Source organism: Coffea arabica, chromosome 7e (assembly GCF_036785885.1).
Source record: "Coffea arabica cultivar ET-39 chromosome 7e, Coffea Arabica ET-39 HiFi, whole genome shotgun sequence".
Lineage (NCBI taxonomy): Eukaryota > Viridiplantae > Streptophyta > Magnoliopsida > Gentianales > Rubiaceae > Coffea > Coffea arabica.
In genome coordinates this window covers 11,797,998-11,819,804 of record NC_092323.1, presented here as the reverse complement: position 1 = coordinate 11,819,804, position 21,807 = coordinate 11,797,998, and the positions used below count along the sequence as shown (strand labels likewise).

The window sequence follows — 21,807 nt, the reverse complement described above, 5'->3', positions numbered from 1 at the left end:
CAAAGTTTAACTATAAGCCCAAGGGGGAACATATATACAAGAGAACCAGTCCCTACAGCTTGTCCAAGGGGAAAAAAATTAGGACCAGAAACGCATTTTTGTCAAGTAAAGAAACAGTTAAATTGATTAGAAATAATGATTGTAATGTCAAATAACAATATTTTTGTTTTAAAAATTTGCATGAAGGACAAAGTCTCAGTAAAACACAGAACGTGATAAAAATGCATCAATCGAAATTTGTATAGCTGAATATGTATCTTACAATTGAGAATGCAGAGCACTCTGCATTGCTGATCACTAATTGTTGTCGTGCCAAGAAATAAATGAATGCATCGCAGCTCCCCTTTGAGAGCCTAGAGATTTTGAACTACAATTTCCTAAATAGTTATCCTTAAAATTAAAAAAAAAAATTCCTAAACTGTCAAACTAATGATCCATCCTTGCTAAAGTAACATCAGGACTTCAACCTCTAATTGTTTGTACTGGCGGTCCTTCAAGACGAAGGTAATCATACATGACCCCATTGAATATGTATCCACCCCTTGACAGCCTTAGGTAGATTGTATTGCTTCCGGATATAAGCCTGTGGCCTGGTAAACTAATACTGAAGAGCTGATACAGCCCATGAATTCCATGTCTTGCAATTGCATTATCCTTCCCAATTAGCCCCGTAGAAAACTGAGGAGAACTTGCACTTTGATCATTCACCATAACCTACAATCAGATCAATGTAAATTAGGTTAGAAAAATGCACTATGCGCTATGATGGTACAACTTCAAAGGTGACAGATTTCTTCAAATGAATCGTAGAAAGTCCTTTTGAGAGCGCAAAAAAGAGAAGTGCGAAAATGATAGATGCAGCAACTGTGTTAGTGGAACATATGATGCAATCAGAAAAAAAAAAAAATCAGAAGATCATCAATTCGTGTTAGCTTGATGTCTTAATTGGTAGCACATTGACAAACAATATAAAGGGTGGGGAATTTTTTGCATGTTACTTTGTAGAGTTCAACACAAAAAAAAAAAAAAAAAAACTTCTAGCCTTACAATGTACATATTGTTAATGTACATAATATTAACTCTATATGTGTGTGTGCCCGAATAATATTAACTATATATATAGGAAAAATATTAGTTTGGATTGAGAGGTGACTTTTCAGGATGGTTCATGAATAAAGGATTTTGGAGTCGTGGATTTCCATCAGGTACATAGAACTCAGCAGCAGTACGGTCAGGAATGCCAATTTCCCAAATTGTTGGACCATTTCTAGGAGGCGTAAATACGATAATGATAATTTTTTTTAATGTACATAAAAATGATAATTTCATTCCAATATCTGCACCAATGGCAGCAAGTATATTAAAACATAATACAGATATATAGATCTGAAAATCAACCGACATCAAGGACAAATTCTTGGGTAAAACCCAGAACACGATGAAAATGCATCCGCTCGAAATTTTTATTGCTAAATATCTATCGTACAATTGAGATTGCAGAGCACACTACATTGCTGATCACTGTGTGTATAAGTGCACGAATTGTTGTCGTGCCAAGAAATAAATGAATGCGTCATACCTTCCCTCTTTGGGAGCCTTGAGATTTTGAGCTACAATTTCCTAAATAGCTATACTCAAAAACCAAGAAATAAAAGAATCCTAAACTATCAAACTAATGAATCCTGATTTCCTACTAAAGTAACTTAAGGACTTCAACCCATAATTGTTTACACTGCTGGTCCTTCCAGACGAAGGTAATCATACATGACCCCGCTGAATATATATCCACCCCTTGACTGCCTCAGGAAGATTGTGTTCGTTCCTGATACAAGCCTGTTGCCTGGTATATTAACACTAAAGAGCTGATACAACCCATGAATTCCATGTCTTGCAATTGCATTATCCTTCCCAATTAGCCCTGTAGAAAATTGAGGAGAACTTGCATTTGGATCGTTGACCCTAACCTATCAGATTAATGTCGATTAGATATACAAATCTCTTCAAATGAATCGTAAAAAATGTTCTTAATAGCACAAAAAAATATAAAGGGTGGCTTTCTTCTTTTTTTTGGCATTTTACCTTATAAAGTTCAGAAAATATAAAATAGTGGGGTTCATAAATTTTTATCCATTGTTTGGAAGTATGTTCACTACATATAGAATTTCAATTGTTACCTGCACTTCAGCACCCGCGGAAGATGCCAGAGCCAATTGGAGGGTGTAGATTGCCTTTGGAAGGACCTGTCTGAGGTCGAATGAAATTTGCCAAGTTGTAGGTAGACGTGAATTATCTTCGCTTCTCCTGCAACATAAAGCAAAAATTACACCTCAGGACTCCCAAAAGTGATTTGAAGCCCCAAAAAAACATGAAAATGTCATGGGATTAAGTAGAAGAAAGACTATAAGCACCTTGTTACATGAGCAAAGAACCAGTCCTTTCGATAATCGCTAACTCCAACTCTGAAAACTAGGTCATGATCAGGGTATAAGTCTGTATAACGTTCCCACAAACCATATTGCCGATACCTGAATTTTTTATATATATAAAAAAAACAGCATGAATAAAGGAAAGAAAAAAAAAAAGAAACAGGAAAAGATATAGTTTTGGGGTGAGAGCTGACTTTTCAGGATGGTTGATGAATAAAGGATTTTCGAGTTGTGGATTTCCATCAGGCACATAGAACTCAGCAGCTGTACGGTCAGGAATGCCAATTTCCCAAATTGTTGGATCATTTCTAGGAGGCGTAAACACGAATTCTCCTAGTTTGTACTCTCCTGCAAAGCAAATTATTCAATTTTCAACAATTTTACTATTTACAAAAACCATTTCTTTGTATACTTAAATCATAAATATTGTGGAAGTTCATGTACACTTAAAATGGAATTAGGATACTATATACTAGGCAATTTGGTAATTAAATTCTTGAGATTTGGTTAGTGTTGATTTGTTTGTTCAATTTTGTATTCCTGAGAAAATTAAATCTAGTTTTTCGGCCTAAAATGTCAGTTTAAAACGAAAAATACAAGAAAGAAGGAAAAAAGTTACAAAAAGAAGAAAAGAAAACAATGGAAGTTAATTAGTTTATTTACCTGGCCTGAGGTTAATATCTAAATCAGACTTATAATCGCCCATAATTCCGGGTACCCAAGCATACAAGTTGTATTTGCCCGGCCGAATGCCTCTTATGGTGAAATGACCACAATCATCAGTTTGAGTCCAAAATTGATAACCCTAAGATGAGGAACATAAAGGTTAAGACAAATATGAGTTTATTTAAAAAATACTTGGTACTGCTAAATACCCAAAGAAAAAAAACATTATAGGAGTTTCTTTAAAAAAGACTATGAAACCGGAAAAAAGTACTACATATCAAAATGTACCTTGGCATTTAGTTGCCATGACCCCGGAGCTCCTGGCGGAGCTAATCCCACATATGCAGATTTGGCAGGAAAAGGCGATCGTTCCAAGTATCTAATCAATATACAAAATTTGTCCTAAGTTTCTTACTCACACATGTTTGCGAGAAAAAAAAAAAAAACTTGTTCCATTTCTAGAAAGCAACTGAAAAATGATAAATATAATATCAAACTCTTTCACTTGGGGAAAAAAAAAAAAAAAGAGCATCAAAGGTACCTATCGTGGACCTTTAGATGACCCCTAACCGTGGCCCTTTGAGTGGCATGAGGATAATCGTCTGATGCTGGGAAATCGTATGGCCATTTCCGTGCTTCTTTTACTGACTAAAATCATATAATAAACAGGTCAAGTCAAATGAGAGTTATATGTTATCCTTATAGTAGAAAATAAAAAAAAAGTCATATGCGAATGATTTGTCAATTTTTTTCTTTTCTTTTTCTTTTTCTTTTTTTCCAAAAACCTGATTTGCCAAAAATATAAATTAACCTGATGTTTTGCGTCTTCCCAAAGAGAGAATGATGTAGGGCTGTCTGAATTGGAATTCAGATATACAAAAACAGGTCCAAAAACCTTTTTCCACGGCTCTCCATCGACAAACTTTAGTCCTTTCAAGGTGGCACCAGCATAATGCCGGGAGTGAAATGCCTACACCATAAATCAAGCAAAGATTAATTGGAATTTATATATATTGCCCTCACGATTTTTTTTTTTGTTTTGGGTTTGGCACCAACAAAAATATAGAAGAAAATTATTTGTACCGCTAAGGTGGTCGGTCCAACATGGGATGTTAGTTCTCGTTTTATAGGGCCACCAGTTTTGAACTCATAACTGGGGATTATCATCCAAAATCCCACTTGGGAATCAGAGGTTATCCAGCCATGTACATGATTGTCCTTGTTGTCTTTTGAGTATTCATACTTATCATCTACCTGCATTAGTAATTAATCAGAATTTTACTAACTCTTTACCATATAAAAAAATTACAAAATTGATGCTAAACTTAATTAGGTAATTTTCGTGCCATACTGGAGAAATATTGTGTGAACACCTACCTGTCCCTTGAAAGTTAAATTGGTCGGATTTGTCAAAAAAACAGCTTCAGGATAGGCAAGAGGTTGACCATTTGTTCTATCACTGGCCGTTGGCATGACCCTTTGTATATTGTCCGCTACGGCCATGTAGTTGAACCTAATTCATCATACAAACTTATTAAACTAATTATTACCACGCACAATCATGAGATCAACTGACTCTTTACTAGTTGCACTAACCCTTGTCTCCTTTTAGTTTAAATTTCTAAAAGGTAAACATATTCATTCGACAAAGAACTTGAATAATTCTTTTTTGATGTGTTTAACATCGTTTTACAAATCAGAACTTCTAAGATGTATGTGGATTGTGGTTTTTACCGTCTGTGGTCAAGCTTGAGTGCAATCCTTAATTCACTGATATCAACTCCCGGCCATCCATTCGAGCGTTCAAATATGGCATAAGAGTAGAATCCAGGTTGGCCACGCAGCATTACAAACCTAAATATAGTGTTTAAAATGAAAACAAGAATTTACGTGTAGAAACATTAACAAATGGTACAACTAGGAACTCTATACATAATGTTTTCAATGGATAGAGTACCTTTTGTCAATGTTTAGGGGTAGAGCTGAACCACTTTGATCATGGGCAGCATCATAAATCATCTTGAAGGAAACCTCAATTTGATTCTCATTTTGGGCCATAACTTTGAAGCTTGTTCCTTCGATACTGCAAAAAAATTCTACATTTCATTTCTCATTTTTTTGCTATGATCAATAATTTAGTTATTTATTAGTTCATTTTGATCATGGAGGAGATGTGGGCATTATATGTACGTTTGCCTTTGCTGTCTATTCATGGATTACAAATCTTAAAACTAACAAAGAACTTACATAGTGAAAATATCAGCTTGGCCTGGCCTTTGCCACACGATATCCCAGTACCTATCATAGTTGTTCCATTCAAGTCAAGACGAGATATAAATTCCGAGTTTCTAAAAATATGCATGAAATATAAAGGAGTCATGTTTAGGTATTGTAATGATGAGTTAATACGACCTCTGGTAATAGTTTTCTTAAACAACAATAAAATGCCAGCAATAACACCGTGACAGTGTTTAAAGGAGTGAATGATTTTATCAAATATTTTGTTTTTTTTTTGAAGGAAAATTACCTTCAATATCATAAAACTGATGTGCCATTTCTTAGGTGGCTAAGTAATTAATGTGAATATTTAACTAAGCACCCTTGTTTTGGTTAGTGAATTACATTTTTAAATTTCGGCACCCCCATATTTAACTATCGATTAATCATCAAGATGGGAAAGAAACTATGCTTAAATTCAGTAAATTTTTGAAAAAAAAAATCAATCTGTGTAAACAACAATGCAGTATGAATTTCAAAGGATAAGTTCAATAACAATATAGACACAAAGAAAAAGATATTCTTTTTGCATAATTGCTCAATGCAAATGCCCTTCTACACCAAGAAAAAAAGTGGAATAAAAGTGAATATATACCCTCTTCGTGACTCTCGTTGACTATAGTCCAGAGCATTATCGACTCCTTCATATTTTATTTCTGTGACAATACCAGCAGGATTGGATAAAGTGACTCTAACGAGGCCATTGTCCATCACCACCTGGAAAAGAAGTATGTATAGGATTATTATAAAGAAACAAACACGTATACTTATTTCTTTAAATAAAAAGAGCCCAACATATTTCTTTATTTGCAGAAGTAAATTAATTGAATTAACTAAATAATAGTAATGAATTAGCCAGACTCACATAGCCCTGCTGTACATCCAGGTTGAGTGGAGGAGAGGATTTCAGCTCTTTAACATTTCTCAATCGACTCGCTCTGCAATTTGAACAAGGTAATGAAAGAGACATTTTCAGTCAGATTTTTGAAATTGGACAGACATATAGACGAAGTCAAAAAAGATAGAAAGAAGAGAAAAGAATAGGTTGATAAAAGTCCATGCACGCCATGTTGAAAAAAACAAAGTGGGCAAAACTTAAATTCGCTTGTCAATGATGACAAAGTATATTCGGAGTATTTATTTTGTATGATGAACTGATCATCAAGAAGAACTCAAAATGTTGATCTAGGCCATAGTATTATAGGCATGTGTGCTTTTTGTTGTTTAATTTCTGTATTTTCTTTGGTAAATATACCTAGCATAGACGGACCGCGAACTAACTAAAAACCACAAGAATAACGCTAAATGGGAGTGTCTCTTCCAGTTTGCCTTCTCCATGTCCTACCACAATAACAGAGCCTGCCAGCCAGATAACAATGGAAAAAACAATTATGCAAATAATAATAATAATAACTACCTTATATTCGTAAGGCAAATTTTGACCCAAAGAAAAGGGGGAAAAAAAAAAAGAACCAACACGAAATGTGTAAATGATCTTGGTTAACCTGTAAGAGAAGACAATAAGAATGTGTTTCAGTTGATATACCTTGGTTTCGCCTTAATGCATGAGCTCTTCTTACGTTTGGATTCTTCAAAAATTTGATGTTCTGAGGTCCCATATATATATAGTGCAAAGACCCCATAAGTACGAGGGATAAGAATTAGGTATCGTAGGTTTCTACATTTGACTTTTGGAATGCATATACATTATTGTTGGAGTACAATGGCATATATGGAAAAAGACTGGTTGATCTTTATGGCTTTGCGCTAGAATTGGGGTGGTAATTGGTCATGCAACCGCAATTTTTTAAGAATTGGGAACACTTTAGTCAGTTACCAATTCCTATACTTTGTCAAAAGAAATTCTGGAAGTCGTTAGTGGATTGTTCAAAGCTGTTTTGGTGGTTGGGCCAAACTTTGGCAAGAATTCTAATACAGATGTGGTCTAATTACCAAACAGTATTTAGGACTTTCTACATGCTATAATCATACGGCTATTATTTTCTAAACTAATTAAGACAAAAATACATAGCCAGATTTACAAGATGATCCCTCTGGAAAGCCGAAATCTACTTACTTAGCATGAGGGGTAACACAGGGTTTTGCAAGTTTTGTAGTCTAGTTCACACTCACATTTGGAGTTAATTAATAGATTTCTCAAGTTCTTCCAGACCGTTTAGTTTGGTTTGATTCAAGTTTAGACAAGATAGGCAATTAGGATGAAGCCTAAAACTTGATATATCAGGGGTGAAAATTCTGTCATGTTCTCTTTCTTAGTAGTATGTAGTTGACATTCACAGAAGTAAAGAGAAGACAATATCACAAAGTAATGGAAGAGGGTAGCTCACGTACCAAACTCAGTTGAACATGTGATGGAGAATCTGATTTAATATAATGCTCTACTATAACGGTTAGCAAGACGAAGAGAAAGTATGCAAAAGAAAAACCACTTCGTGTTTTCTGCAAAAATGAAACTCCTCTTTCTTTCTTTCTTTGGGAAAGAAATTGAAGGCCAAAGGAAATAACTTGAAGCACCAATTTTTGAGGGCCGGCCCTTCTAAAATGGATCTCAAATTTATTTTTGTTCATTTTTATGTTTTTTTGAGTCCATCAAGCTTCAAAATTGGTATGGTTTTTTTAGATAATAAGACTATGCACGCGATCAAGTGTTAAGCCTTTTAGAAAATTAAATTCATTTATGAGATTTGAGAATAGATTATTCCTAAAACAAGAATAGATAAAATGGTTTCAACTATATATATTATCATCAGTCAAATTTGGAGGTTGATTTAACAGTTTTAAGACTTAGGTTACCGAGTAAGAGGCATGATTCTCATGCTAAATTTAGATATGATAGATAAGTATACCAATTCAGAGTGGAAGAACAAAGATAGAGTCAATAAGAAATCTGTTCACCATATCATCGTAAGCATGTGAGAAAAGTGAAAACTAGGAAGTTAGATTCTTCTGCTATAGAGTAGAGATCAAGATTACAGCTCAGGATTGTGTATTCTATGTAGAAATTTAAGTTTTTTTTTTTGGTCAAATTTAGTTCTGAACTTCCATAATTGGATGGTTTCTTAATCCAACTTCACCTCGTGCTTGCGTATTTTTCTTCTTGACCAAACCAGAAAAATTGACATTGAATACAACAAGACGTACTTGAAGTCTGATGATCTTAAATTGCTGTTTCTTTTCTTTGGAATTCTAGCAGCGACCAATTATTTCCTTTGTGGCACTTGGTTGAAAACTTGAAAGTTGAAACAGCACCGCGGCTTAGACATCTACCATTTGTATTTCTAACAATTCCAACATTCAACATTACGTGCCAAATTCTTGGAATTCTTAGTTTCCTTTTGAATACGGAATTTTCGAAGTAATGAGTATAACGTGCATCAGTTACGCCTCAAAGCCCGGAGAAGAAATTTTGATTAGGTTCATAAGACGTGTTTTTTGTTTTTTCTTCTTCCTTGCAAAAACTACGAACTTACTCATTATGAGCATCTATTTTCAGGTCATAGACCAAATTTTTGCTTACTTAGGAGAACAAGTGATGCGGAACAAGCTAATCAAAAGACATTTTTTCGTTAAAGTGTGCCCAAATCTCATATCAAGAAGTCCATTCAGTTGATCAGAAGATTTCCTTTGATATATTGTGCCCACGCCTTACATCGAATAGTCTTCTGCTTAAAATGAAAATCAACGTTTTTTTTTTAAATTTTTACTCTATTTTTTCTTTTTTATTTTGAAAAACCCTATAAATAGACATACTTTAAGGTTTCTTTAAGAGCTTTTATCACTTTTATCAACTTTGTTGGATTTTTCCAATAAAATTGAGAGTTTTCTCTCCTTTTTCGAATCTTTGATTCGGTTTCAAGAAATTGTTCAAGTGACTTTTCCTTTGAATTACACTCCCTGTATCATCAAGTAATCTCTCAATCTTGTCACTGCAGACCGCACTAATGACCATATGCCGCAAAATGTTTCCAAGAAGCTACGGAAGTAATGAAATTAAGCCTTTTCAATAGTTGTTTTCTTCGGGGTTACCTATTCAGCTTAAATGGCCCACCAAGGATTTATTCTTTCTTGGGGTTCGTTCAGATTAAAATAGACAAATGGTGTCTGCGATTTTGTACAAATTTTTAACGTGGCATCTGTTAGGACCGGGCCAGGAAATAGACAAACTCAAGTTAGCACAAAGTAGGCGGTATGACCGACCATATAATAGATAGGCGGTAGATACCAGCCATATAATAATTAGGCGATAAAACCGACCATATAAAGACAGATAGCAAAGCAAATAAAAGACACAGAAGATTTACGTGGTTCGGTCAAATTGACCTACATCCACGGGCGAGGGAGGAGCAATATTTCTACTATGAAGAAGAAATACAAAAGCCGTAGGAAAGTGGTTCCTAGGCCAATAGACACTTACAAAAGAGTTTAGAAAATATTCCTAAACTCAAAATAAGAGAGCCTAAAATATTTGACTGAATGGGCTAAATGACTTAAGAAGCTAATAGCCCATATAACTCTCTTAAGTGGTGCACTTAAACTTCTCAAAGGCCTTCTCTATTTATAGGAAACAATGAAGGCTATTCCCTCAGCTTCTGGCGATGTGGGATTACAAAATTCTGCCACAGTCAAGAATCAAGAATTGCGGCTGCAGCAAGAAGTCAAGAGTTGCTGCTGTGGCTTGACTTTAACAAATCTCCACCTTGGCATAATTTTGAGTACCACTATCGACAATAGTAAAATTGCTCCACCTTCTCCACATAAGCCCCAATGGGCATAAATCACCAACAATGAATACCAATCAAGTTCAAGCACTGTTTGAACTTGTAAATTGGAAGAGGTTTCGTAAACATATCGGCTGGATTGTCCTTAGTATTGATTTTCTGAATAAGGACTTTTCCCTCAACAATGATATCCCGAATGAAGTGATACTTCACATCAATGTGTTTCGTCCTCTCATGATACATCTGATCTTTAGTCAAGTGTATGGCACTTTGACTATCACAGTGAATATCAGTAACACCTTGATATAGACTTAGCTCGCTAAATAAACTCTTCAACCACAAGGCTTCTTTGATTGCCTCGGTCACAGCCATATATTATGCTTCTGTAGTAGACAAAGCTACGACAGGTTGTAGAGTAGCTTTCCAACTAACAGCACAACCGCCAATGCAAAATACATAGCCTGAAAGTGATCTTCTCCTGTCAAGATCTCCAGCGTAGTCTGAGTCTACAAAACCAACCAAAGTGTTATTATTTCTTCCAAACTCCAAACATGCATTTGAAGTACCTCGCAAGTATCTGAGAATCCACTTCACAGCCTGCCAATGTGTTTTACCAGGGCAAGACATATATCTGCTAACAACACTGACTGCTTGTGCAATATCTGGACGAGTACAAACCATTGCATACATAATACTGCCGACTGCACTGGAATAAGGAACCCGTGCCATATAATCTTCCTCTTCATCTGATTTTGGTGATTGAGCAGCAGATAGCCGAAAATGGCTAGCAAGAGGAGTAGATACTGGTTTAGCACCTTTCATGCCAAAACGCTCCAAAACTTTCTCAAGATAATTTTTCTGGGTCAAGAACAACTTCCCTACTCCTCGATCTCTTTTGATATCCATGCCAAGAATTTTCTTAGCTGCTCCCAAATCTTTCATTTCAAATTCACTATTTAACTGCAGTTTCAAAGTGTGAATTTCTGACAAATTCTTGGCAGCAATGAGCATGTCATCAACATAAAGCAGCAAATAAATGAAAGAACCATCATTTAACTTCCGGAAGTAAACACAACTATCATACATGCTCCTCAAATAACCATGACCCAACATAAAGGAATCAAACCTTTTATACCATTGTCTTGGAGACTGCTTCAATCCATATAAGGATTTCTTCAATAAGCAAACATGGTCTTCCTTACCTTCAATTTCAAAATCCTGGGGTTGTCTCATATAAATTTGTTCTTCAAGTTCGCCATGTAAGAAAGCTGTCTTAACGTCGAGCTGTTCTAACTCCAAATTATACATGGCTACTAAAGCAAGCAAAACACGAATAGAGCTATGTTTAACAACAGGTGAGAATATATCATTAAAATCAACACCTTGTACCTGACTATAGCCCTTTGCAACCAATCGTGCTTTATATCTTGCATCTTCAACCCCTGGAATACCTTCCTTCTTCTTGAAGACCCATTTGCATCCAACAATTTTCTTAGCTGACGGCGGCTTTATAAGAACCCAAGTTTCATTACGATGAAGAGATTCAATTTCTTCATTCATCGCAATCAACCACTTTGCAGAATCATCACAAGAAACTGCTTCTGAATAGGTGGAAGGCTCACCAACTGCATCAGTTTCTTCTGCAATAGACAAAGCATATGCAACTAAATTTGCATATCTTTGTGGTGGTCGAATGTCTCTCCTTTGTCTATCTCTGGCTATGGAATATTCCTCTTCTTCTGAACTATCTTCCACAGTAGACTCAGGTGCATCTACTGGCATTTGTTGAATAGAAGATTTGGTCTGAGAAGGACCAGAACTGCCAATATCAAGCTCCACCTGCTTCTGTGTACTATCAGTAGTACAAAGACTAGAAGACTCTTTCTTGGAAGATAACATAGACAATTCATCAAAAGTAACATCTCTACTGATCACAAATTTTGGAGATTTGGGATCAGGACACCATAATCTGTATCCTTTCACCCCAGAAGCATACCCAAGAAAAATGCACTTTTTAGCCCTAGGCTCCAATTTTCCATCATTCACGTGCATGTATGCTGGACAACCAAAAACTTTTAAATTGGAGTAATCAGCAGGAGTACCTGACCAAACTTCCTCAGGAGTTTTGAAATCAAGAGATGCAGAAGGAGAACGGTTGACAATATAACAGGCCATATTGATCGCCTCTGCCCAAAAGTCGTTTGTCAACCCTGCATTGGAGATCATACATCTTGCTCTCTCCAAAAGCGTTCTGTTCATACGTTCAGCCACACCATTTTGTTGAGGCGTCATCCTGACGGTGTGATGCCGAACAATTCCTTCATTCTTGCAGAATTCATTAAATTCACCTCCACAAAATTCCATGCCATTATCTGTTCTCAACCGCTTAATGTGTTTTCCTGTTTGCTTCTCAATCAAAACTTTCCATTGCTTGAAAGTTAGGAAAACATCATTTTTATGCTTAAGAAAATATACCCAAACTTTCCTTGAATAATCATCAATGAAAGTCAACATGTACCTGGCACCACCTTTAGAAGGAGCACGAGAAGGCCCCCAGAGGTCTGAATGAATGTAGTCTAAAGTTCCTTTGGTCCTGTGAACTGCCGGCAACTGGAAGCTAACTCTCTTCTGCTTTCCAAAAATGCAATGTTCACAGAGTCCCATCTTTCCAATACTTTGACTACCAAGAAGACCTCGTTTGCATAAGATAGATAAGCCCTTCTCGCTCATGTGCCCCAATCTCATGTGCCATAATTTGGTAAAATCAGAATCAGACAAAGTTGATGTAGAAACAGCAGCAGCACCTGTAACAGTAGATCCCTGCAAAATATATAAAGTACCAGATCTGTATGCCTTCATAACAACAAGAGCACCTCGAGTGATTTTGAGAACTCCGTCTCCACCTGAATACCTGCACCCTATAGACTCAAGAGTGCCCAAAGAGATGAGATTTTTCTTCAAATCTGGAACATGTCTAACATCTGTGAGCGTCCTCACAATACCATCGTACATTTTAATCCGGATTGTGCCTTTGCCAACAACTTTACAAACAGCGTTGTTGCCCATTAAGACAACTCCACCTTCAGTTGATTCATATGTTGAAAACCAGTCCCTGTTGGGACACATATGATACGAACAACCCGAATCTAAAATCCACTCATTGTTAGACCTAAAATTATTTTCCGTTGCACAGAAAATAGTTCCATCATTCTCATCAGCTGCTATACTAGCTTCAGCGGATTCAGTATTTTTCTCAACAAATTTCCCTTTTTGCTTTTCTTTATTTTTCAATTTAAAGCAATCAGAAATAACATGGCCCTTCTTTTTACAATAATTGCACACCACATTTTTATGTCTGGACTTGGATCTACTTCTATTTTCTGTGTTTCTCTTTTCAGATCTACCCCGAACAAACAAGCCATCGGCTTGACTCCCACTAGTTTCCCCAGTAATGTCCCTATCTATCTGCTCTTTAGATTTTAATACAGATTTAATTTCCCGATACAAAATTGTTTCCTTTCCATAAATCATAGTATCGCAGAAATGCTTAAAAGACTGGGGAAGGGAACACAAAAGTAATAGGGCTTGATCTTCATCATCAATTTTCGAATCTATATTCCCCAAATCCATAATAATGGAATCAAATTTATCAAGATGGGAGAGTATAGATGTACCTTCAGACATCCGAAGCATGTACAAACTCTGCTTCAAATATAGCCGATTCTCGACTGTCTTCTTCATATACAAGGCTTTCAATTTATCCCACATAGCCTTGGCCGAAGTCTCCGTTGCTACCTCACGCAATACCTCATCGGAGAGATTTAAGATTATGCTGGATCTGGCCTTCTTATCCATATCGGCGAAATCCGCATCCTTTACATCTTCTGGTTTGTTCTCGATTCCGTGAATCGCTAGATCAACTCCGTCTTGAACAAGAATGGCCTCCATCTTGAGCTGCCACATTCCGAAGTTGACATTCCTGTCGAATTTCTCGACAACCGTCTTTGTTATCGTCATTGTTGCCACAAAATCTGTAACGTGAAATTTGTCTCAAAAAACTGGCCAAACAAATATGCAAGTCTCGTGAGCGGCCCCCACAGGGTGAGCGGACCCCACGAGATAAGCGGGCCCCACGGGATGAACGGACCCCACAAGGTGAGCGGACCCCACGGATGAACGGACCCCACAGGATGAGTGGGCCCCACAGGATGGACGGACCCCACCAGATGAACGGGCCCCACCAGATGAACCTGTCTTGCAAAATATAACAACCAGCTCTGATACCAGTTTGTTAGGACCGGGCCAGAAAATAGACAAACTCAAGTTAGCACAAAGTAGGCGGTATGACCGACCATATAATAGATAGGCGGTAGATACCAGCCATATAATAATTAGGCGGTAAAACCGACCATATAAAGACAGATAGCAAAGCAAATAAAAGACACAGAAGATTTACGTGGTTCGGTAAATTGACCTACGTCCACGGGCGAGGGAGGAGCAATATTTCTACTATGAAGAAGAAATACAAAAGCCGTAGGAAAGTGGTTCCTAGGCCAATAGGCACTTACAAAAGAGTTTAGAAAATATTCCTAAACTCAAAATAAGAGAGCCTAAAATATTTGACTGAATGGGCTAAATGACTTAAGAAGCTAATAGCCCATATAACTCTCTTAAGTGGTGCACTTAAACTTCTCAAAGGCCTTCTCTATTTATAGGAAACAATGGAGGCTATTCCCTCAGCTTCTGGCGATGTGGGATTACAAAATTCTGCCACAGTCAAGAATCAAGAATTGCGGCTGCAGCAAGAAGTCAAGAGTTGCTGCTGTGGCTTGACTTTAACAGCATCTAACTTCTCTTTACAGAGAATCACATTTTTTTAAGCCAAAAAAAAAAACCACATATTTTTGCAGGAGCAGATGTTCAATTTTTCAAAATTGAGAGGTAACACAAAATGCAATTGGATTTATTAGCTTAAGTATGAATTCCGACCTCTCTTCCACTGTTCTTTAGTATTGACTTGACATTTGTTTCAGTTTCGAGAATAACGTGAAAAGAAAAAAGATACAAGGCCAGGAGATGCTAACTAGAGATAAGAACAGAGCTCTTACAAAATCAACAGCCAGTCTCAATGGCTGTAAGCTTCTCTCATCATCTTCTAGGAATAATCTAAAGCTCCTGAGAACTAGAATATCCAATTATGCTTTATGCCTTTCTATTTAAAGAAAAAAAATGAACAAGTACGATGACCAATTTCCCTTTCTCCTGCTACTCGTACATCATGTATATTCAGGTGGACCTTCAAGACGAAGGTAATCATACATGATCCCTCTCCAAGGACTTGAGCCTCTTGACTGTGTGAGATATATTATATTTCTACCAAACAGTAGCTGAGAGCCCGGGATTTCTAAGCTATACAGCATATATAATCCATGAATACCATGTCTAGCAATTGCGTTGTCCTTGCCAATCGTGCCCGTTGTAAAATATGGAGTCTCTTCATCTGGATTGTTGATTCGAACCTTAGACATGAAGATAAAATACATTGTCAAAATTTACAAAAAGCTATTTTGGAGTACATTAATTAAAGACCAATCGAAATATTTTGGTCCCTTGAAAAGAATTTCCAAGCTAAAATAGGAAAAAGTAGTTGGAATAGAAAGAAATTAAGAAATGCGGTGGCAATAGATAAATATGAAGTTCGTACCTGTAATTCAGCCTCATTTGCTGATGCCAGAGCTATTTGAAGCATATAGGTGCCAAAGAAATCAATATTATCCAAATCAAAAGCTATTTGCCAAGTTGTTGGAACATAAGTCTTATTTCCAACATTCCTGTAATGAGGTGACAGTATCAGTATCAAGCAAACAAAAATTAAAAAAAACCCCCACCAAAAAGAAAAAAAGAGCCCCAAAGTGACAAGTACCTATTTACATGAGCAAAGAACCAATCTGTTTGATAGTTATTAACACCAACTGTGAAAACCAAATCCTCGGAAGGATATAATTCTGAATACCGATCCCACAATCCATACTGCCTAAACCTGTAATTCCCAAAAAAAAAATGGAAAATGCTTATTGCCTATTAATAAAAAATAATAGAGCAAATTAGAGACAGTTGATTAGATATATAACACACTTTTCTGCCTGGTTAACTGAATATAGTTGATTCATCAGCCTTGGACTTGGTTCAGGTATGAAGAACTCAATAGCAGTCCGATCAGGAATGCCGATTTCCCACAATGTTGGACCATTTCTTGGGGGATTATATGTCAAAGCCCCGAGTGTGATTCTGCTTCCTGATTATTACCATGCATTAATAAACGAAAATTCAGTAGTATAATTAAGGCCATTCTTAAGAAGGAAATTTATGAGGCAAAGGAGATTAAAACAGAGCAAATAGGAATTACTTACCTGGACGGATATTGACATAGAAATCATATTTGTAATCACCAATGTATCCAGGTACCCAAGCATATAAACTATAGTTCCCCGGTCGGACATTTTTAATCAGAAAGTAACCCTCCGAATCCGCTACCGCCCAAAATTGGTAGGCCTTCAAAAAATATAGTACAAAGTTAGAAAATTATGTGTACATGAAAAATCTCGTACTTTTATCATAAATAAGGTAATCATTAGAAACTGAATTATGTCTAATTCATTCATAAGCAAGGTAGTGGAAACCTTGTTTTCTGTTTGCCAAGATCCAGCATCTCCAGGTGCAGCCAATCCCACAAATGCAGAGTTCCCAGTGATTAGCCTTTCACTTATGTAACTAATTAAGAAAATTCATTCTGGTCAAGAATCAGTTCCAATGTTTACAACGTTGTTGGCAACAAATTGTAGTAAAACGGAGCCAAAAACATTTACCTGTCCTGGATTAGTAATCGACCACTAGCACTACCACGTTGATAATCAAAAGAGTAGTCTTCCGAGAGTGGGAAACTGTATGGCCAGCTTTCAGTTTCTATTAACATCTGCCAAAATACTCACTAATTAGTACCAATGTGACAACTTTTCAAGTCATTGCATGATAATCTTTTATATATATATATTAAAAAAAGTTGATTTTATTGTGTAGAAGAAAATTAGCAGATGAATGGAATACGTGTTCCTTGGCATCGGCCCAGAGGGAAAGAGGCTCAGTATCATTTTCTTGAAGAGTATTTAGGTAAACAAAAACAGGACCAAAAACCTTTCTCCAGGGCTCTCCATCACGAAATGTCATCGCCAAGGGCTCTCCAGCGTAGTGGGTGCTGAAGTACATCTGACCAGCAAAAGCCAACACAAAAATCGGGAATAGGGCCTCACAAGTTCTATTTCGTGCAATTTGTGGATAAATGAGTAGTAATTCATTCTCGAATTACACCAAATTGTACCCGATTTACAATAACAAACCAATTCTAGCTGATTTGCACCCGAATCTAACTTGTTTACACCTAAATTCAATTTATTTACTCAAAACTCCATTTTTTGGATACCTAAAATGACTTCGGCCGAAATCCTACTTATTTACATCACATCAGAGGGAAAAACTTGTTCAAAATTATGCAAGACACAACTTGTGAGACCTCGGATCCATAAAAATCACAAATACACTTAGAATAGGAAATGGAGTTTAGAATTAAATTAGTAATTGATAACCAATGATCTGGTATGCCATGTAATTAGATTTGGGCTTCATAAGTTAAAAATATCTAGTGTGGATATACTCACGGATAAAGTTGTTGGGCCAACATGGGAGGTCAGGTCTTGTTTGACAGGCCCACCCGTTTTGAATTCGTTACTGGGCGTAATCATCCAAAATCCAGTGGGTGAGTCTGGACAAATCCACCCGTGGATCCGATTGTCTTTGTTATCACTGGAATATTGATACTTGTCGTCCACCTGCCCATTTAAGGCATCAACCCAAGTCATTTACATTTCTGATTTCCCCACCCCCCCCCCCCCCCCCCCCCCCCCCCCCTCTTTTCCAAAAAAAAAAAAAACTAATCAAGAACTGCTAATTGATGGAACCAACCTCTCCTCTGAGAAATGTATTGGCTGGATTTGTGAGAAGAACAGCTTCAGGGTAGTCAAGAATCTGACCTCTTGCCCTATCATCTGCTGTTGGCATTATTCTTTGCCTTTCATCAGATACAGCCATGTATTCAAACCTGATTATTGTACATAAATATCCAAATTACCTTCTTTTTTTTTTTTTTGTTAAGCCAAAAAAAATCTGTTTTTAATAAAGAAAATTTAGAGCTGATTGATTCTTACAACTTCTCCTGAAGTTTGAATACTGTACGGCCCTGATAGACATTGATATCAGGCCATCCTTCCAAACGCTCAAAAATCCCATATGTGTAAAATCCAGGATAGCCACGCAACAAAATGAACCTGCACCAAGAGTTTCAGTTTTGACATTTTTAGTTAGTTGTAAGGAGCAAAAATGAATTTAATTTCTAGGGGCTATTGAATTTAAGTATCATGCATTCTTGCTGCCCTAGGTATGGTATGGTAAATTGGTAATGGTTCATTTTCACGACTTACACTGCACCTTTTGTCAATATTCAGCGAAAGTTGTGCCTCATTAATGGAATCATCATACGTTCTGGTGAAAGAAAGCTCTATTCCATTCTCATCTTCCAAAACCACATTCAAGCTAGTAGCTGCCAACCTGCATAATTGTATTCAAGATCCAAAGAATTAATCTTCAAGAACCCAATATACCTCGAAACATTTTTTCAGTTACTACTATATGATTTTGGATTGTTGATTTGCCCTTTAAACATCAGTTATACCTTCAGAAGTGTATTAATTAAGGCTTACTTGTCAAAGATATTCCCATGAGCTTCTGGTAAATTCCAAACAATATCCCAATACCTGCATGCAGTTAATTTAAGCCAAAATGAGCAAAAGAGACGGAAGGTTTTACTTACATTTTGATAAAATGAAATATTGGCAGAGCACATACCCTCTGTCATTTTCTTTATTTCTTTCTTCCAATAAATTTGCAATGCCATTGTACTCTATCCCTGTCACCATACCCTCAGGAACAGACAGTGTAACATTCACCAGGCCATTATCCATCACAACCTAACCAAAGATATTAGAAATTATTTGTCTGAAGAATTCGAAAATCATTCATGAAGTAGAACCGAAGTATTTTACTGATAATGCTTTTTTACGTGATTTTCTAGCAGATGCAACCGAACTGGAGGATACGACTCCAGGTCTTGGAAGCCTTTCTTTGTTATTCTTCTGCATAAGATACAAAATGTAAAAGAAAAAAAGGGCAAACAAAAATTAGATTAATTCTCTGCATTTAAATTTCAAATTAGTAAATTGTCAATGAATGTCATAGTAGTAACAGTTCATTCATTTGCCCACACGTTTCTGCATTCATAGTAAATGACATCGTTTTTTCATATGGTTTCTGATACTTAAAACTCATAGCAGTGGACCAAATTCTCCTCCTCAAGGGGACTGGAAATTGTAGGGTTCTTATTTTGTCAACTCAATTGTGGATTACAGAGCCTAAAACAAAAGGAGGGACTAGAGTTGGGATGGATGAGGGCTAAAAAGCTCATAGACAATTGAGTACAGATGGATGAAATTGGCTCGAGGAGGAGGAATAACAATAATGTATGAAGGCCTTTTTCACTTTTGCTAGGACATGATCACGAGATTGTCTAATGTTTTTATTGTAAGGTATGGTTTGAGGTCCAAAGAGTCCCAAGTGTCCATTCTTAAACAAAAATTGGTAGTACACCACACATCTTTGTCACGGAAGGGTGAAAGAGACAAAAGTGGCACAGAACACAGGGCACAAAAGTGCCTCATCACAGTTAACGCACACGAGAGTGAGAGAATATGTCTATGTCTGTGTATCATTCCCTTGTTTCCAAAAAGCAGCAGTCTTGGATTCATCTGACAAAGAAGACTCTCCCCACCATACCCAGGTAACCTTCTTAACAAGTTATAGATAAACAAATGTGAAAGAAAAATGAAAATAACAATAATTAAAGCCCACAAAAAAAAAGAACAGAAGAATGTTTTTTTCAAACACTACAACAGTTTTTAGTAGTTTATATAAGAAAATCTAGGTTCATCCATCTTCTCTGCAGATGAGTATAATTTGCAAAATCCTAAATTTGGGGTTCACAAGAACATGGCAGTTGAAGACAAGCACAAGATGAGGAACTGAAGGAAACGTGATGGAGTAAGAACCTAACTGTCTTCTCACTGTACATTCAGCAAGCAGCAATAACTGAAGAAGGCAAATTCCGAACCACCCCACCACACAGCTCCATTGTCTCCTCTGGCTCATCTTCCCCATCTCTGTCTCTTGCACTCTTAATGAGCCTGCAATTCAAGAAGATGCAATGTACAAGGATTCATGCAGGAAAACTCTCAAAAACTTGGCTGCCAACCCTTTCTTTTTCTTGAAGAAATAAAGTAACAGAAACAATGTACATTAATTAAGTTGAATGAAACTTACCTCTCCAATCTGTAGAGAAGCAGAGGCTGCTTTCAATGGGTGGTAATAAGTGTTGAAGTATGGGGAGATGAGAAGAAACTACAAGTAACAAAAGGAATATGTGGTTCAGGTGTGAATCTAAGACCGTATGACCAAGCGTTACTGGTAAAACGGAGAAATTGATTCCCAAGGCACTTTATACTTTGAAAACGTCTTATGTATATAATGTGTCTTTGATCAATTTGAGGAAGGTAGTACTATTATTTCATGACTGGGATGTGAAATCTAATTCAATGACTTCTCCATTTCTCCTTGAATTTTTTGGTGACCTACAGCGACTGAATCTATCTGTACCCCTTTTGGAGCCAGTGTTAGGTATTTATGGGCTGACTTGTGAAGGTTTTCTCGTGTCAATGACCAAAAAGTTGAGGAGTGTGAGACATGAAATTATATAATGGAGGACCAATTACAATTTTCTTTTAATTTTCAAAATTGGAAGAAATTTTCAGTTATCTTTTGTTACCTTAGTTGACATCATCTGCTTTAAATCTTGACTTGTAGGATGTAATATATTTTCCATTAAATGCGTTCACTAGCGAATACACATTGTGCTGGCGCATCATTTATTATTTTCCATGTATGCAATGCATGGACGCGTTATTGAAATGAAATTAAGTAAAAGAAAATTCTGAATTGAAGAAAATCCCAAAAAAAATATCTAATCAAGCATATATAAGTCCTTTTCTTTTGGGTTTTGATTCTCATTCTCAAGTTTGGCAAATGTTGTAATTTGTTCAAAAGCACAAGTACCCAAAACTGCGAAAACTCGTATGCATCGAAAACCAGTTGATCTACACGAATTAGCAGAACCTTTCCACTCACATTTATGTCTACCGCTGAACAAGGAGGTAGAAGTACGAAGTTTCGTTATGTTAATCTTCATTGAAACATTCTTCTGACTTATGCTTAAGCGATGAATTCAACAGTAATCAATCAAAGAGAAATTAGAAATATAGGTTAATTTAATGAATCAATTTTCTATACATTAACCGTGTATACATCGTCATTATTGTATACATAATAACTCATTTAAATTTAAATTTGACATCCAAATTTTACTCAAATGTCATGCACCTAATCGTGAGAGTGTATATATCGTCAATGTATATAAGATTTCCTCTAATTTAATAGGCCTTTGGTTCTTATCCTGAATTTCGGCAATCACCACCTAACCAAAC

General features: G+C 36.5%; 2 protein-coding genes across 4 annotated transcripts; both read right to left on the bottom strand.

Annotated features, from left to right (window-relative positions):
- Positions 1 to 1,436: 1,436 nt before the first annotated feature.
- On the bottom strand, positions 1,437 to 7,074 carry LOC113702436 (uncharacterized). Its single transcript, XM_027223650.2, has 17 exons — positions 6,916 to 7,074; positions 6,625 to 6,728; positions 6,235 to 6,307; positions 5,965 to 6,086; positions 5,340 to 5,390; positions 5,050 to 5,175; positions 4,827 to 4,946; positions 4,470 to 4,605; positions 4,176 to 4,346; positions 3,904 to 4,062; positions 3,634 to 3,740; positions 3,381 to 3,471; positions 3,090 to 3,231; positions 2,621 to 2,774; positions 2,409 to 2,525; positions 2,175 to 2,301; positions 1,437 to 1,964 (listed from the first exon to the last, which is right to left on the bottom strand). The coding sequence occupies exons 2-17, from the start codon at positions 6,705 to 6,707 to the stop codon at positions 1,728 to 1,730; spliced, it is 2,016 nt and encodes a 671-aa protein (XP_027079451.1). The 5' UTR covers positions 6,708 to 6,728; positions 6,916 to 7,074; the 3' UTR covers positions 1,437 to 1,727.
- A 7,976-nt stretch (positions 7,075 to 15,050) lies between these two features.
- Positions 15,051 to 20,943, bottom strand: LOC113698408 (uncharacterized). Of its 3 annotated transcripts, none has more exons than XM_072058458.1 (17): positions 20,591 to 20,943; positions 20,325 to 20,454; positions 19,278 to 19,350; positions 19,064 to 19,185; positions 18,919 to 18,972; positions 18,647 to 18,766; positions 18,367 to 18,486; positions 18,125 to 18,260; positions 17,821 to 17,991; positions 17,213 to 17,371; positions 16,975 to 17,081; positions 16,789 to 16,879; positions 16,519 to 16,660; positions 16,244 to 16,403; positions 16,032 to 16,148; positions 15,813 to 15,939; positions 15,051 to 15,627 (listed from the first exon to the last, which is right to left on the bottom strand). In XM_072058458.1, the coding sequence occupies exons 2-17, from the start codon at positions 20,426 to 20,428 to the stop codon at positions 15,385 to 15,387; spliced, it is 2,046 nt and encodes a 681-aa protein (XP_071914559.1). In that variant the 5' UTR covers positions 20,429 to 20,454; positions 20,591 to 20,943; the 3' UTR covers positions 15,051 to 15,384. The 3 variants fall into 3 exon arrangements, with proteins under 3 accessions (XP_071914559.1, XP_071914560.1, XP_071914561.1); XM_072058459.1 differs by having other exon boundaries at positions 17,300 to 17,371; positions 20,591 to 20,941; XM_072058460.1 differs by lacking the exon at positions 17,213 to 17,371 and having other exon boundaries at positions 20,591 to 20,940.
- Between the last annotated feature and the right edge of the window lie 864 nt (positions 20,944 to 21,807).

Excerpts from the sequence above, each read along its gene's own strand:
- LOC113702436 (XM_027223650.2), bottom strand. The coding sequence starts at position 6,707 with ATGGAGAAGGCAAACTGGAAGAGACACTCCCATTTAGCGTTATTCTTG. Across the intron at positions 3,741-3,903 it reads GGGAAGACGCAAAACATCAG|TCAGTAAAAGAAGCACGGAA; the intron begins GTTAATTTATAT and ends ATATGATTTTAG. Across the intron at positions 1,965-2,174 it reads CCGCGGGTGCTGAAGTGCAG|GTTAGGGTCAACGATCCAAA; the intron begins GTAACAATTGAA and ends TTAATCTGATAG.
- LOC113698408 (XM_072058458.1), bottom strand. The coding sequence starts at position 20,428 with ATGGGGAAGATGAGCCAGAGGAGACAATGGAGCTGTGTGGTGGGGTGG. Across the intron at positions 18,973-19,063 it reads AATAAAGAAAATGACAGAGG|GTATTGGGATATTGTTTGGA; the intron begins GTATGTGCTCTG and ends AACTGCATGCAG. Across the intron at positions 17,372-17,820 it reads TTGGCCCAACAACTTTATCC|ATGTACTTCAGCACCCACTA; the intron begins GTGAGTATATCC and ends TTTGCTGGTCAG.